At 30.8% G+C, this 13,784-nt stretch overlaps 1 protein-coding gene across 1 annotated transcript in view; it reads left to right on the forward strand.

Moving 5' to 3' along the window:
• Positions 1-13,784, forward strand: part of LOC145260181 (very-long-chain 3-oxoacyl-CoA reductase-B-like) — an 88,597-nt gene that overhangs the window by 13,421 nt on the left and 61,392 nt on the right. Inside the window, exon 2 of the mRNA XM_080118008.1 lies at positions 4,127-4,173. Coding sequence (XP_079974134.1) covers positions 4,127-4,173 — 47 coding nt within the window. The remainder of the gene's footprint in view (positions 1-4,126; positions 4,174-13,784) is intronic.

A 13,784-nucleotide genomic window follows, 5' to 3' on the forward strand; every position in this document is an offset into this window, starting at 1 on the left:
AACTTAAGATGCATTTAAAAATTTTTTTTTTTTATATTAACAACATAATTGCTAATCCTAGTTACAAACTGAAGGTCAAGAATGTTGGTGTTTGAAAAGAAGAGTATCTTACACAACGCTATATCTGAAACTATGGCATGCCGAGGTGATGCCTGGGACCAACTCCTTGATTGTATGCCTCAGAAACTCCCATTATTAGTTTTAGTACTGAAAAATATTAAGAGAAGGGGAGATAGTTTGATTTAGCGACCTTTATGTATTATTTTGCATGTTTTTTTTTTTTTTTTTTTTTTTTTTTAATTATCCTATCTTGTTGCATGTAGAGGTATTGATCAAGACCAACTTATTGGTTGTATGTCTCAAATATTCAAGTCAAAGTCCTAGTACTGAAAAATATAAGAAAGAAAAATAGTTTGAATATGATTGAAGCCCTGCATCCCCCCAATTTGTATATACAAAGAGTAGGTATTATTTTATTACTAATCGCTTGAGGCGCCCTTACCGGGGAATGCCAACAGGCCTACCAGGCATTTTTTGCAGGTCAGTGTCTCTCCTCTGGCGCGCTGACTTCTCAATCCCACTTTCCACCACTGCTGTCACAGTTTTTGCAGTGGGAGACAACTAAGTACCCTCCCATTTTGATATTTGATCCTGTCATTCTGCCACACTTCCTCCACTCTCCATAGCACTGATTTCATGTCACCTGAGCATTGGATCATTACAAAAGTAAACAAAACATGCATTTTTAAAAATTCTGATTTGTAGAAAAAACAAACTGAGAACAGATGTTCCTGACGTACTGCAGGCCACAAAATGGTCACGATTGCTTAATCTTCATACATTGAGGAACACAAGAGAAAAATGCTGTTCTAGAAGACAAAGCAGTCAGCACCTTTGCTACAGAATTATCCCACAGGTGCCTTATGCGGGTTATCCTTCAGAGTTTGGATCTGATTGATGAACCATATCTGGACCCTTGAAACAATTACATGATCATGTTCTTTTTCACAAGCGATGGACGATCATTATTATTTTAAAAGTTCAGAATAACCTTTTCTTTTTTTTTTTTTTTTTTTTTTTTTAATTTTCAAATAATTAAAACACTTATTGATTTCTTACAAATGAATACTTTTAACCTTTGTGATGTAAAAAGAAATTAAAAGCAAAAATATTACTACTTTTTCATCCTGTCTCAATAATTTAATGACGTTAATTTAGCAAAAATTTATTGCCTTTTTTGAGACATTTACTTGTGTTTTACTCAAGAATGTCTTTAGATAACCAATACAGCACAATTTTTAAAAATATATTTTCTTTTTAAATTAAAATGAACTTCGTTTCGACAATATACGTCTTCAAAAAAAAAGTCTACATTGTATTTGGCTTCTTAACTTCTAAATTCAATTCAAATTCACACAACACTTACATTGAGAAAAAGAAAAATCTAATGAATTTCCTGCGATCTTTCTGATTGGAGCATTTGAAAAAACTTTACTTTTCTAATGATGTCATGCCATAAGCAAGGAAAAAGAAAAACAAATTTTCTAGTACGGCTTCTTATAAATTCTAATTCAAATATGTTTTATTTTTGAAATTTTGAGATGAGAATTCTTCATATTATTTGTATTCTTCGGACTACCGTTCTCATCTTGATCGTTATCCTCAGAATATTTCGGTCAATGGAACCTCAGACATTCTTCAGGTGTATGTTGCCAAACTTTGAAATCTTTCTGTCAAACTTTGTAATCTGCATGAAATTTCAAATGGAACCCTTTATTTTCATCCATGGGGATAGCAGAGACCTATGGCATAGTGAATAAAGCATTTGGTGAATTCAGTTGTAAGTTCTAGAGGTTGTAGGTTCGATCCTCAGTGCGGGCAGCATTCCAAATACAATTTCGAATTATCAAATTATTTAAGACTAGCCTAGGTGCCGGCATTACCCAGTTGTTTGGAGGTGTGTGTTGAGCGCAAAAAAATAAAAAGTCGTAGTAGGCAGGCTCGACCGTGAAGGAGGAAAAGAGTGTAAAAAAAAAAAAAAAAAAAAAAAAAGAAAGAAAACCTGGTGTCTTTGCCGTTGCGTCCATCACCAAACCGGAAGTGGTGAAGGTTTAAATTAAGGCTAGTCAATCAAAAAGAGGGGATAACCTTCGAAAATATTCAGCGAAGAAAGCGATCCCTCCCTGTAGAAAAGTGCCCAGTTAAGGGTGAAGGAATTAATGTTTTTAGCCAATTTTTCTATATTTGTTGTTCGAAGGGCCAAGCTTCAAAACGATACCAATCTCATGAAAATTTGTCGCCTCTGTCCAAAATTTTAGCAGACATATAAACATACATACATTTAAACAGGCAGGTGAGATTTATATAATAGATTTCTACCCAGTCATGGCTGATGGAATGAGAGCATGTGACCCTCATGGATTAAAGGGTTTTTTTTAAAAATTCTTTTTGGACTCCCAAGTTTGACAGAAAGATTCTAGAGTTCAAGAAAATACACCTAAAGACCAAAATGTTCTGAAAATAACACTAAAGATCAGTCATCTGAAGAATACAAATAATGTGAATACTTATTTTTTATTGCAAGAAAAATAAGTAAGTTAGTGGGTTTTTTGGTTTTTTTAAATGGTTTCTGAAAAATCAATCTGAAAATACACAAAACCTGTTCCTTTAAGCTGATAACATAATTGGGTTATTCAAAAAATATGCAATCCTAATTTAAAAATCTGAATAATTTTTATTTGTCAATCTTATTGATTTTATTTTCATTCTATATTTGTATTCGCTATAAAAAAAAAATCCTATTTGTCCAAACCGAAAGATAAGTCTGATTAACTTGGTTTCGGCTGTTAATTCTGAGTCTGGATTAAGTTTCAATCCTTATTGTGAATAATAATCCTCACAAACATTTATTCATACAATTTAAATCCTTTTTGTTATGGAAGACCTTAATAATACAAAATCTTATGTTTCTCCAGCTCTCTTGAACGGTAGCCCAATCTAATAGTAAACCACCGATGAGAAATATATATATATATATACTCTCATTAATAACATATTGGTGCTAGAAGAAAGGGGGGGGGCAAACAGGGGAAGAGATAGAAGTTAGACTTTTTCCCAAGCCAATATTGTGTGGCCCTGCTAGTTAAAAATATGTTTTATAATAAAGTATGCTTGCAAGATTGTATAATATTGTCTGGGCAGAGATATAACACAAAATTAATTTTGATAACATGAAAAAAATAAAATTAAATTTGAATGAGATTTTGTTTTTCTGATCAAATACTAATTGCATAAAAATTCTAAAGTAATTTTAGCAAAAGTTGATGTTCAATTTAGGATGAGCACTTCTCATTGTAAAAAAATGGCTATGAATTTTGTAACAACTCCATTCTATATTTGATTTATTTTTTGTCCTCTTTCAGTGAAGGAGAAATCTGTTTTTGAATGAGTCCATTTTTATTTTTGTTCCAATCCAAAATGCCACGTTTTGGGGAGCTGGATTTTTCCTCACATTAAAAACTGAACTTGTGTTTCTCTCTCTGCCCCCCCCCCCCACCTCTCATTGGGTGGCAGGTAAAAAGGAACACAATTATGCCAACAATTCTGCAAATTTTTTTTTTTTTTTTGATTTTTTTTAAACAAATTGATCATGACTTTAACAAAATGGACTCTTGTCTAAACCCACAACTTCTGTCATGTAAGCTCTATTTCTTACAGTTTTCATTATTGCAATATATTTTAAAATGTTTTTGTGTTCATTTTTTTCCATTTATTATAGGTGCTTTTATATGAATCTATCCTTGCATGAGTATTGTAGCTAATCTTTTCCATGAATCGCACCCAAATTCTTAAATAATTTTTGCATTCAACATTTAATTATTAGTCTAAGGGTGCCTTAAACATTCATAATATGAACCTGTCATGGGATGGGTATTTCTGTTAGTCTCTTTATAAAAAAGCAATCAAACTATTTTTTCCTTGTTAATGAATGTAACTCAAATTCTAAACCTTGATGCAGATAGATTAACCAGTAAATCTACAACTGAATTTATTCAATTTCAAATCCTTTACAAATTGTTTTCCTTAGTAAGTTTTCCTATTTAATTTGATGCCACTTTTTTTCTAGTCGTAACGGGATCAACAGATGGTATTGGAAAAGCTTATGCTGAGCAGGTAAGAAGTTTTGTCTTTTCTTATTTCAGATTTTATAACCGCAACGTCTTGTCCATACTTCTGTATGAAAGTGCAACTTGGCATCTTAAAATCAGCCAAGACAAGAAATTAGATATGGTTGATTCCAAGTGACTTAGAAAGAATCTAGGGATCAAATGGAATGATTAGCAATACCCATGAAAAAATTGAAATAGCTTAAAATATTTTAATAATGGCATTCAAAGAAAAAGAAACTAAGAATTAAAAATTTTTTTTAAAATCCGATTAAAAATAAGGAAGTTGTGACTTTTTGTGTCTCACGTGTTTGGGTATTTTTCCTCTTTAAGATCCTATACGTTTCATCACAGTTTTGACAATACTTTACCAGTAAAAATGCCATATCTTTGTTAAAACACAAGATTAAGCATTGAAATTTGCCATGTAAGTATATTTTTGTACAATGAATCAGAATATGCCCCTGAAGATCTCCAGAAATTAATGGTTTTCAAATAATTTGCATAAATGAATAATTAACATAAATATGCTGCAATTCCTTAAAAATGCCATGTACCCATTAAAAGAAAAGAAGTTAGAGCACTCAAAGTTGAATTGTAATGCATTTTATGTACAAAAAACTGAAATCGAAATCCAGGACTGTTTTAAAAATGAATATAAGCAATATTCCTTTGGTATTGTAGATTAACACCTTTCATTACTCTCTCCAAAGCCATCTGACCACCTCTCCAAAATATGTGATTTTACCTTTTTAGACAACTACGTGTGAACACCCTGAAAAACTTTAATGAAAAATAAACAAAATTATTTTACAATTTAATGCAAAATGATTCCCCATTTTGAGCCATTCTAGCGTTTTAGAGAAGTTAACCATTTTTTTCAATGAGAAATAAATTCTGTGCATCTTTTTTTTTCTAAAGACAATTATGTGTGGTTTAAGAGGGTATTTCTGCAATAATTGGAAGATGGGGAGGCTTGCCACTCTGCCTTTGGGTTAATAGTTGGTCTAAGGGAAATTGTGTCAACATCCTGAAGACTTAATAGAAACAAACAAATACATAAATTTTAGAATTTAGAGTGGGGGTTTCACAAAGATTTAATCTAAAATAAGTCACCATTTCAAGACAATTCTAGCATTTTTGAACATTTGACCAAGTTATTATTTTTATGGGAGATAAATCGTGTACAAGGGTCTTTTTTAGCTGCTTATATGTAGCTTACAGAGGAATTATTTTTAGTGGGGAGTATGCCACTCTAACTTAGTGTTATTGTTAGGACTAAAGAAGGTTTTAGGAGGCTTGCCACTCATACCTGGAGTTAGAGGTAAGATTAATGCAATTTTTTTTTTCATTAAGAGGGTGTTTGACACTCATATTTATGGTTTGTGGTTCATAGTTAATGGTTTTTGGAAATGTTATGGCTTAGATTTTGAGCATCAAATTACTTTGAAATATGTAAATGAGGGTGTGAAACTTTACAAGAATTAAAGACACAGGCAAAAATAAATTTTATTTAAAGCAAGTGACATCACTCTAACAGAAAATGGACGTTTTGGAAAATTATCAAGTACTTTTTGCCCACCTATTTAAATATCAAAAAACTTTTTGCTAAAGCTGACAAATACATCACAAATTTTGGATGAATTTGATTTTTCTTTTTCAATTACATTTCTTGTTCGAGTGACACATTATTTCATTAAACTTTCCAGTTTAAGACGTTTTTTATTTCTCAACTTCACACTCTGAAAATCCCCAACAAATTATTTAAATATTGATTTTGCATTTTTTTTTTTTTTTTTTTTTTTATGTAATTAGGTAGATCAGTGTCCATCTGATTATAATCCGCTGAAAAAATTGTAAAATACAGAAAAAAAAAAAATGGGGGGGGGGGGGGGGTACCGCTCGCACATGTGAATAAAATAATTTCACATTTTCAGTTGTTCAAAACAAAACACTGTTTAATTCAGTTAAAATCTAATGCAATGGATAAAGGGACACACAAGTTATACATTTAGAAAGCTTATTTTTGTCTTTTCAATCATATAAATATTTTTTTCAAATTTGACCAGAAATAATGCTGGACTGGTTGAGATTGCTTTAATTATATATTCTGATAACCAAATAGCTCTAATTAAGCTAATTATGTTTTCATAAATAAATAGCTGTAACTAAATATGTAAGAACATTTTTTTTATAGTCATATTTAAAAACATTTTTTCAATTTGTTTTGGAATAAAAATTAAAAACCATCTATTTACAGCCATGCCATCACTAATAGTATTGCTGCTGCTATTACAGATAGTTTTTAGATAGTTTTTTTAAAATAGAAATGATTTTTTTTTTTTTTTTTTTTTTTTCCGGTATGATAATTTTAAATTGCTAGCTACCACAAGAGAAAACATAAAGTAATACTTTTAATCGATAAAAAACAGTAAAAAGATAGATTTATTTAATAGTGGGTGTCCGAAGAAAGTTTTTTTTTTTTAAATTTTTAATACACGTCATGTTGAATCTTTTTTTTTTTTTTTTTTTTTTTTAACACAATAAAAAAAACCAGTGGTCAAAAGTATTTCAGACACCCTAAACTATTGAAATTGATGTCTCCTCTGGATTAGTTTTTAAATTTCATGATAAAATTCTTCATACAAATGCAGTACAAGCATTTACAAATCTGGGGGCATCTTTACAAAACCTTACTGAAAACACCGTTTTATGATAGCATTTTTATCACTTTATTTGCTTTAAAACTCTTTAAATATATAATGTACATTATTATTTATTAATTTATTTGAAAGTATATTCATTTCTGAACAAAACGGAGGTATTTTGAGGACATAAGATGCTTTGGTTTTTAAAATATGACTATTTTAGCAGAACCCCCTTGAAATTCGTAATTATCAAAAGCGTTTTATCATCCGTGTGTATTGCTAGAATGAATAATAGGACTGTGACCACAGAATATTCTTTTCATTCTTTTGACTCTCAGGTATATATCCAACACAGATACACTTAATCATACGAGAACCACATCCGTCTATATAAAAACTTATAAGATATTAACGGATGTATACTCAAGAATCAAAACAATGAAAAGAATATACTGTTGTCGCAGCTCTAATGATTAATTACTAACCAAGAAGTCATAGATTGCGCTGACCAACAGGTAGTATCGTCCATAAACATAAATGTCTAGGCTAGCTTGGCCATACTTTAAGATTGGCCCCAGAGAAAATTGCCAACCAAATAGTATTCAAAATATAGAACTGGCCCAAATGGGATAAATTATAAGTACTACTAAATACTCAGAAAGTAATATTGTTAGATAGTTCAATACAAATAATAAAATCACATTGTAAAAAACAATCTTTAATTTACTTCTTCAGTTTAGTACCTCTTGACAGACAATGTTAAATTGCCCTGTTTTTTCCCTTTTTATGCAACATTTCACTGACTTTCTTTGAAGGAGAACTGCTGTACATCAAAATTGGGTAGAGTTCCTTTCTCACATCATTACAACAATGACCATATATTATTATAATGGTATTTGAAAACAAGGCAAGATCCAAGGGAGATCACTCACATTCTTGTCCAGGGTCGACAGATTGGTCTTTTTAAAGCATAATTTTTTGAATTGAGCCTTTTTTGAAGCAGTTTGTATTTGGCCTTTTTTCAAAACATCATATATAAACTAAGGAAGGAACATGCAGGATATTATATCGATTAAATAATAGATAAAATTGTATCATCTCGCTTTATAGTCTCACAATATACTGAAAACCGACACATAAGTGCAGTCAATATACATCAAAGAGGAGGTGTAATTTGAAAGGCACTGCAATGTTCATTACTAACTAGATAACTCTGTAAAATATGAATGTTGCTGAATAAGGTCAAATCAAATTTATTTGGCAAATAAAATTAGAGTGCAAACATATTTGCATCCACATACAGTTTAAATATTTGTTGAAACTCGATTTAAGCATGGATGCAGTAGTCATCATTATAACCTCCTCTGATAGGTTGTTTCACAGGCTTCTGTAAACATTTGGAAAGTTCTGACGAAGCTTCTGTAAACGTTTAAATGTATAACAAATACTGACCCCAGACGTGATCTTATTTTGTATGAAGTTGTCAAGTAATTTCCTTCTCAATTCAAAATTGAAAGACATATGATTTTTTTTTTTTGATTGAACACTAGTTGAGACTGTATTGTATGTATGTATAGTATTATCTGTCTCCATAAGAGGAGGGTTAATTCAATTCTTACCTTTCCAGATATTATGTATGCTGATAATCATAAAAGATCAACTAGTCAGAATTCTGCATAACTGATTGCATTATTTACAACAGTATTCTAAAAGAAGGCTTAGTGTTATATTAACCATAACTGCATAATTTTTATTCTGAAAAAAAAAAAAGAAAAAAAAAATTATTTGGCAAAGTGAAATCTGATTTGTCAGTTTGGACTTCTGAAAAAAAAAAAAAAGTAAAAACTGACAAATCAGACTTCACTTTGCCAAATAATTTTTTTTTTTTTTTTTTGCTATGGCATTTGGATAATTTGATGTGGAATGTTTTTTCTTTGCCATTTGAAGTCTACATGATTCAACTCGCTACATGATTCAACTCGCTTCCATTTAACTAAGCACTAAAAATATTTAAATGTTTAGAGGTTCGTTCTGTCATTATGGTATTTTCAGTATATATTTTTTTACCCGAGAAATATTTATATATAAAACAAAAATCTTGAACGTCTCCCTGACCACCACCTTTTTAAAAATGGAAATTGCTTCAGACAAGGCATGAAGCCACTTGATGTAAAAGGCTAAAAAAGAAAATATGATTTCAAAATCAAAAGCTAGTCAAATATTATATTTAAATGATAAAAAATAATGTTAAATGGCCATTGAGATAGGATGAATTTCTAGCAGATCAACGGTTCTATGGTATTAAAAGTTATGTTGTTCGACTGCAGCTATGCGGATGATCTAAAGACAACGGATAAGTGTAGACAGGTGAGTCAGATGCCACTGCACTGGGGAAAGTAATGGTAACCCACCCCATGTATTCTGCCAAGTTCAAAATCATGTGATGTTTTCAGAGGAATTGGACCAACAATGGATCGAAGCCTATAGAGAACACTAACATGATTTCATCTATGGCATGAGCATGCCACGATATAAGAAGACCATACTCCTCACTATTTTATAATGCAGACTCTTACACTTATGTATGTAATGAGATAGACACATACTTATATACTTCCACTGGAATATATATACATATATATATTGTGACGAACTGTGCCAAGCAACACCGGAGAAAGAAGGAAGAAACAAAGCGGTGTCCTGAGCCAACGATGCAGTGGTAGGTATCGCCATTACCTCATGGTTAGGGATCATATAGGCAACCAAAATCCAGCAGACACCCGACCTTCTATTTTTAGACATGATGCATGATTGAAGTCAAGAATTTGAAATTTTATATTAATTACAATACCAACCTTTTTATTGTGTTTGTAATTTATGTATTCCTATTTGCTCGTCTCCCTATGATGGTAGTTATAACAAGGTCAGTTTTTAATGTGGGGAAAATGCACTTCCCAAAAAGCGAATGACTGGATTGAAATACGAATTAAAAATTGTCTTAATGTAGAAGGACTGAGACTGAAAAGATATGTAATATCAGAACACTTTAAATTATTTATTTGTAAAACAAATATAAAGATAATTCAAATTTCAATGGCACAACAATAATCAAATAAACAAATTAAAAATAAATAATGAATAATGAAAAAAATGAAAACGATAAAAAAATAATTTTGTAAATTTATAGAAGTGTAAACCTATTTGTTAATAAAGTTTGAATTGTAATTTTCTTACATGAAACGAAACCAGTATCAACTGAATTTCTAGTTGATAATATCTTATTGCTAACAAAAAACAACGTCTACACATAGACATAAAATTTCGATTTTATATATGTTCAAAATAAAATTAGAATTTTGTATCAGAACAAACAAAACATTCTATTTTATAAAAATTTGTTATGTTGTAAAAAATATTTCAAACTTTAGGGAAAACAATCAAGTATTTGTGTTTTTGTTTAATACTAGCAGTCGAGTGTCCAACCTCACCAATTGGAAAATATGCTTAATATATTTTTATTCAAGCAAATTTCGTATTTATTATTACAGAGCCAATTGTCTAATGCATATTATATTGTACCTAATATATAGTACTGATTTCAAAAGTAAAAAAAAAAAAGACTTGGATGCTATTAGCTAGAATCGAAATCAAAACATTTAGTGTTTCAGCCATGTTCACTACTCTTTGAGCTAACCCAACAGTTATAAAATTAAAATTTGAAAGTTATAAAAGTAAGTTTTTAGCTATGATTAGCTTATACATGTGTTAACTAATAGAAATGTTGGCAAGTTGAAGTGAATATTTGTTATTCATTCATCCAAACAAAGATTTTACTCATTATAAATCATCCTTGGTGTAGGATTACTGTTTCCTTTTAATCTCAATGTTATAAGATTTTATTTATTTTATGTGCGTATATATATATATATATATATATATATATATATATATATATATATATATATATATAGTAATTTATAAAATATATATATGGCGATTAAGCTACACTGAATATTCGGCGTTTCATCCACTCTAGGATTCGTCAGGCTTATGCGCATAAGCCTGACGAATCCTAGAGTGGATGAAACGCCGAATATTCAGTGTAGCTTAATCGCCATATATATTTTATAAATTACTAACTAGCTCTTCCTACATATTGAGCACTTTTGAAGTAAATACTTAAAGTTTACGCATAAATCTATACTTTCGTATATTAATTTTATGCGAGTAAATGAAGTAGTTATATATATATTTGTGTGACTGTTCATTTCGAAGCATTTCCTTTATCTTCTTAGACGTGACTTATTACAACAGATAAATGAGACTTCTTGGACAAGTCTACTTTATGGAGGTGCGGTTTAGCTGGCTTTAAATGAGTACACTGCATCTCATGTTGACAGCTGAGTCCTTGGCTTTGCATACTCCTCCAGTCTCATATCCAGTGTCAAACCCCAAAATTGCACCATGTCTGTCCTATCTAAGTCTTCAAGTGGATGCTTCTGCACTTTCTCAAATTTGTGAAGATTTTTGTGCAGCAGCTAGGTCTCTCAACTCTACATCAGTATTGGATACGTCAGCACTTGGTATATATTCAACTTTGTTATTTTATTTCTTGTTGTGGTAGATGACGGTGGTCTAGTGTTTAATAACATGAACTGACAACCTGGGTGTACTAAGTTTGAATTTAGTTTGTTCCACAGAAATTGCTCTCACTTAAAATGTTGGCAACTTTGACATAGTCCATCTTGTAATCCGCAATGTCTTTCTAGAAAGAATTCTGATTAGAAAAATATCGGAATCTTCGGATTCATACAATATGATGATGATTTCTTGTTGCAACCACAATCTATTTTGGAGAAAGCAGAAGACTGACTAATACGATAGGAACAATAAGTAACCGATAATTATCTATAGTGAGACCAGGTAGGATTAAAGGAAAATTCCATTTGTGTTTTTAGAGTCTGAAAAATTTAAACCTTATTGAAACTTATTTGAATGTTCATTTAACATTAACTTTTATAAATAAACTAGTAGAGTTACCCAACATTGTGAGGGGCCATATAAAACTAGTGTATAACATCTTTATATTAAAACTTTATCTTTACTTCTTTCTTCATCCGTTTATTTATCTTTCTCCCCCCCCTCATTATTCCATCTTTCTTAATCCTTTCTGTATCCTCTGTCCAACCCATTCTTCCTTGTTTAAATGTGCTGAAAAAAAAAATTGTAATTCATATACTAGAGATATCCCTTTTAAATGTAATACTATTTTCTCATATGGACAACAAAGTAGAAAAAATATTTTTGACACCCTTACTCAGAAATAGCTTTTGTTAAAGAAAGAATTCTATGTGAACTGTATACAAGATGAAAGCCAAAAACCAAAACAATTGGTGCTGTCAAGAATCTTCTGCTTTCTCCTGTTAATTCCTCTAAACTGTACACACTGACATAGTAGAAAACTTGATGATTGCAATCCATTCAAATTTGATGGCTTGCCTGCAAAATTCACGTTTTTCTCTCTTTTTGTTTCATAATCTCCTTCAAACTAATATTTACGAACCAAGTACAGACACATTAAAAGATTGTTATTTCATTGATCTTCATTTCCATACGCAGCTCTTTCTCTTGCCGTTTTGTATGAATTATGTATAGCCTGCCTCAGAATTAATAAATAAATGCATGAGAATATCGTATAGGAATGATTGTATTAAAGTCTACCATTACTTGGGTTGTTAGTGACACCTGACAAATTGATTTAAGGCCAAGATTACCTCCCTTGATTTTTGACCTCATCATATTCATCTCCTTCTACTGATGTTGATCATAAGCCACCAGCCTCTCTCTTATTCTGATTCCTCCTTCCCTTCTTGTTAGTACCTTAGTTTATTTATAAAATTTATTAGGTCCTAATATGACAAAGATATCAACATTATTTTTGTGTCTACGTATAAGTTGCAAATGAATAATAAAAAAAAGGACTTGAAATTAGTTTGGTCGAAGGGGACTTAAAAAATTATTTAAATAAGCTCTTTATTTAGAATGGATCCAAAATAAAAACAAAAATACTTGGCATATGTCACAATAATAAAAGTATTAATGAAATACAATCTGATTTCCTATTAAACGTTTTTTTTCCTTTTTCTAAGGAATCTATACTATATTAAGGTGTCTCTGTCTAATGAAAAGAAAGCTCTATATCAAAACCGAACAACTATTTAAATTGTGTGTGTATTGTATTTAAATGAAGATATGTTTACTGATATGGCAGTAGTTTTAGTGAGAACTCTTGAAATATGTACAACTTAATCTCTGTGCAATTTTAAATGAATAAATGGGAATTTAAAAAATTTTTTTATTGTGCCATCAAGATGGTCTACTGTTATTTAAACCAATAATACAACAGTATTATTTGAAATACTTGTATAGTACAAATGAACGATTCAAAGGCAACTATTTTTAAACAATTAATAATGAATGTTTTGTGTTATACATTTGTAATTTTATTGTTCTACTTCTATTCTCTCTCTCTCTCTCTCTATATATATATATATATATACACACACACACACTTTATGATCCAGTCAATGATGTAGCTGAAAAGAACTGGATGTCAAAGCAGAGGAGAGGAGCTAGTGTTCCAGGCGTATAAGTTAAGCAGAACTTATCACTGATCTTGGCTTCACTGACGAGATTGCAGTATTAGGTAAGACATAGGCAGATATCTAAACTGCACTTGATGTATCAGTAGCGCAGTTGGCATGAAAATTTCTATCTCAAAAGCAAAGATTCTCTTGGCTAACACCCTTCTAGCACATGGAGTCACTATTACCCTTAATGGCAAAATAGTTGAAGTCGTTGAGACTTCGACTATCTCTGTGCCATTTTTTTTAGAGGACAGGAAAAAGATGAAATCTCAATTAGAATCAAGACTTGCTCTGCTTTGTGTCAACTTCCTAATTGTCTTTGG

Source organism: Euprymna scolopes, chromosome 3 (genome assembly GCF_053919585.1).
Source record: "Euprymna scolopes isolate OS-2025 chromosome 3, ASM5391958v1, whole genome shotgun sequence".
NCBI classification, from domain to species: domain Eukaryota; kingdom Metazoa; phylum Mollusca; class Cephalopoda; order Sepiida; family Sepiolidae; genus Euprymna; species Euprymna scolopes.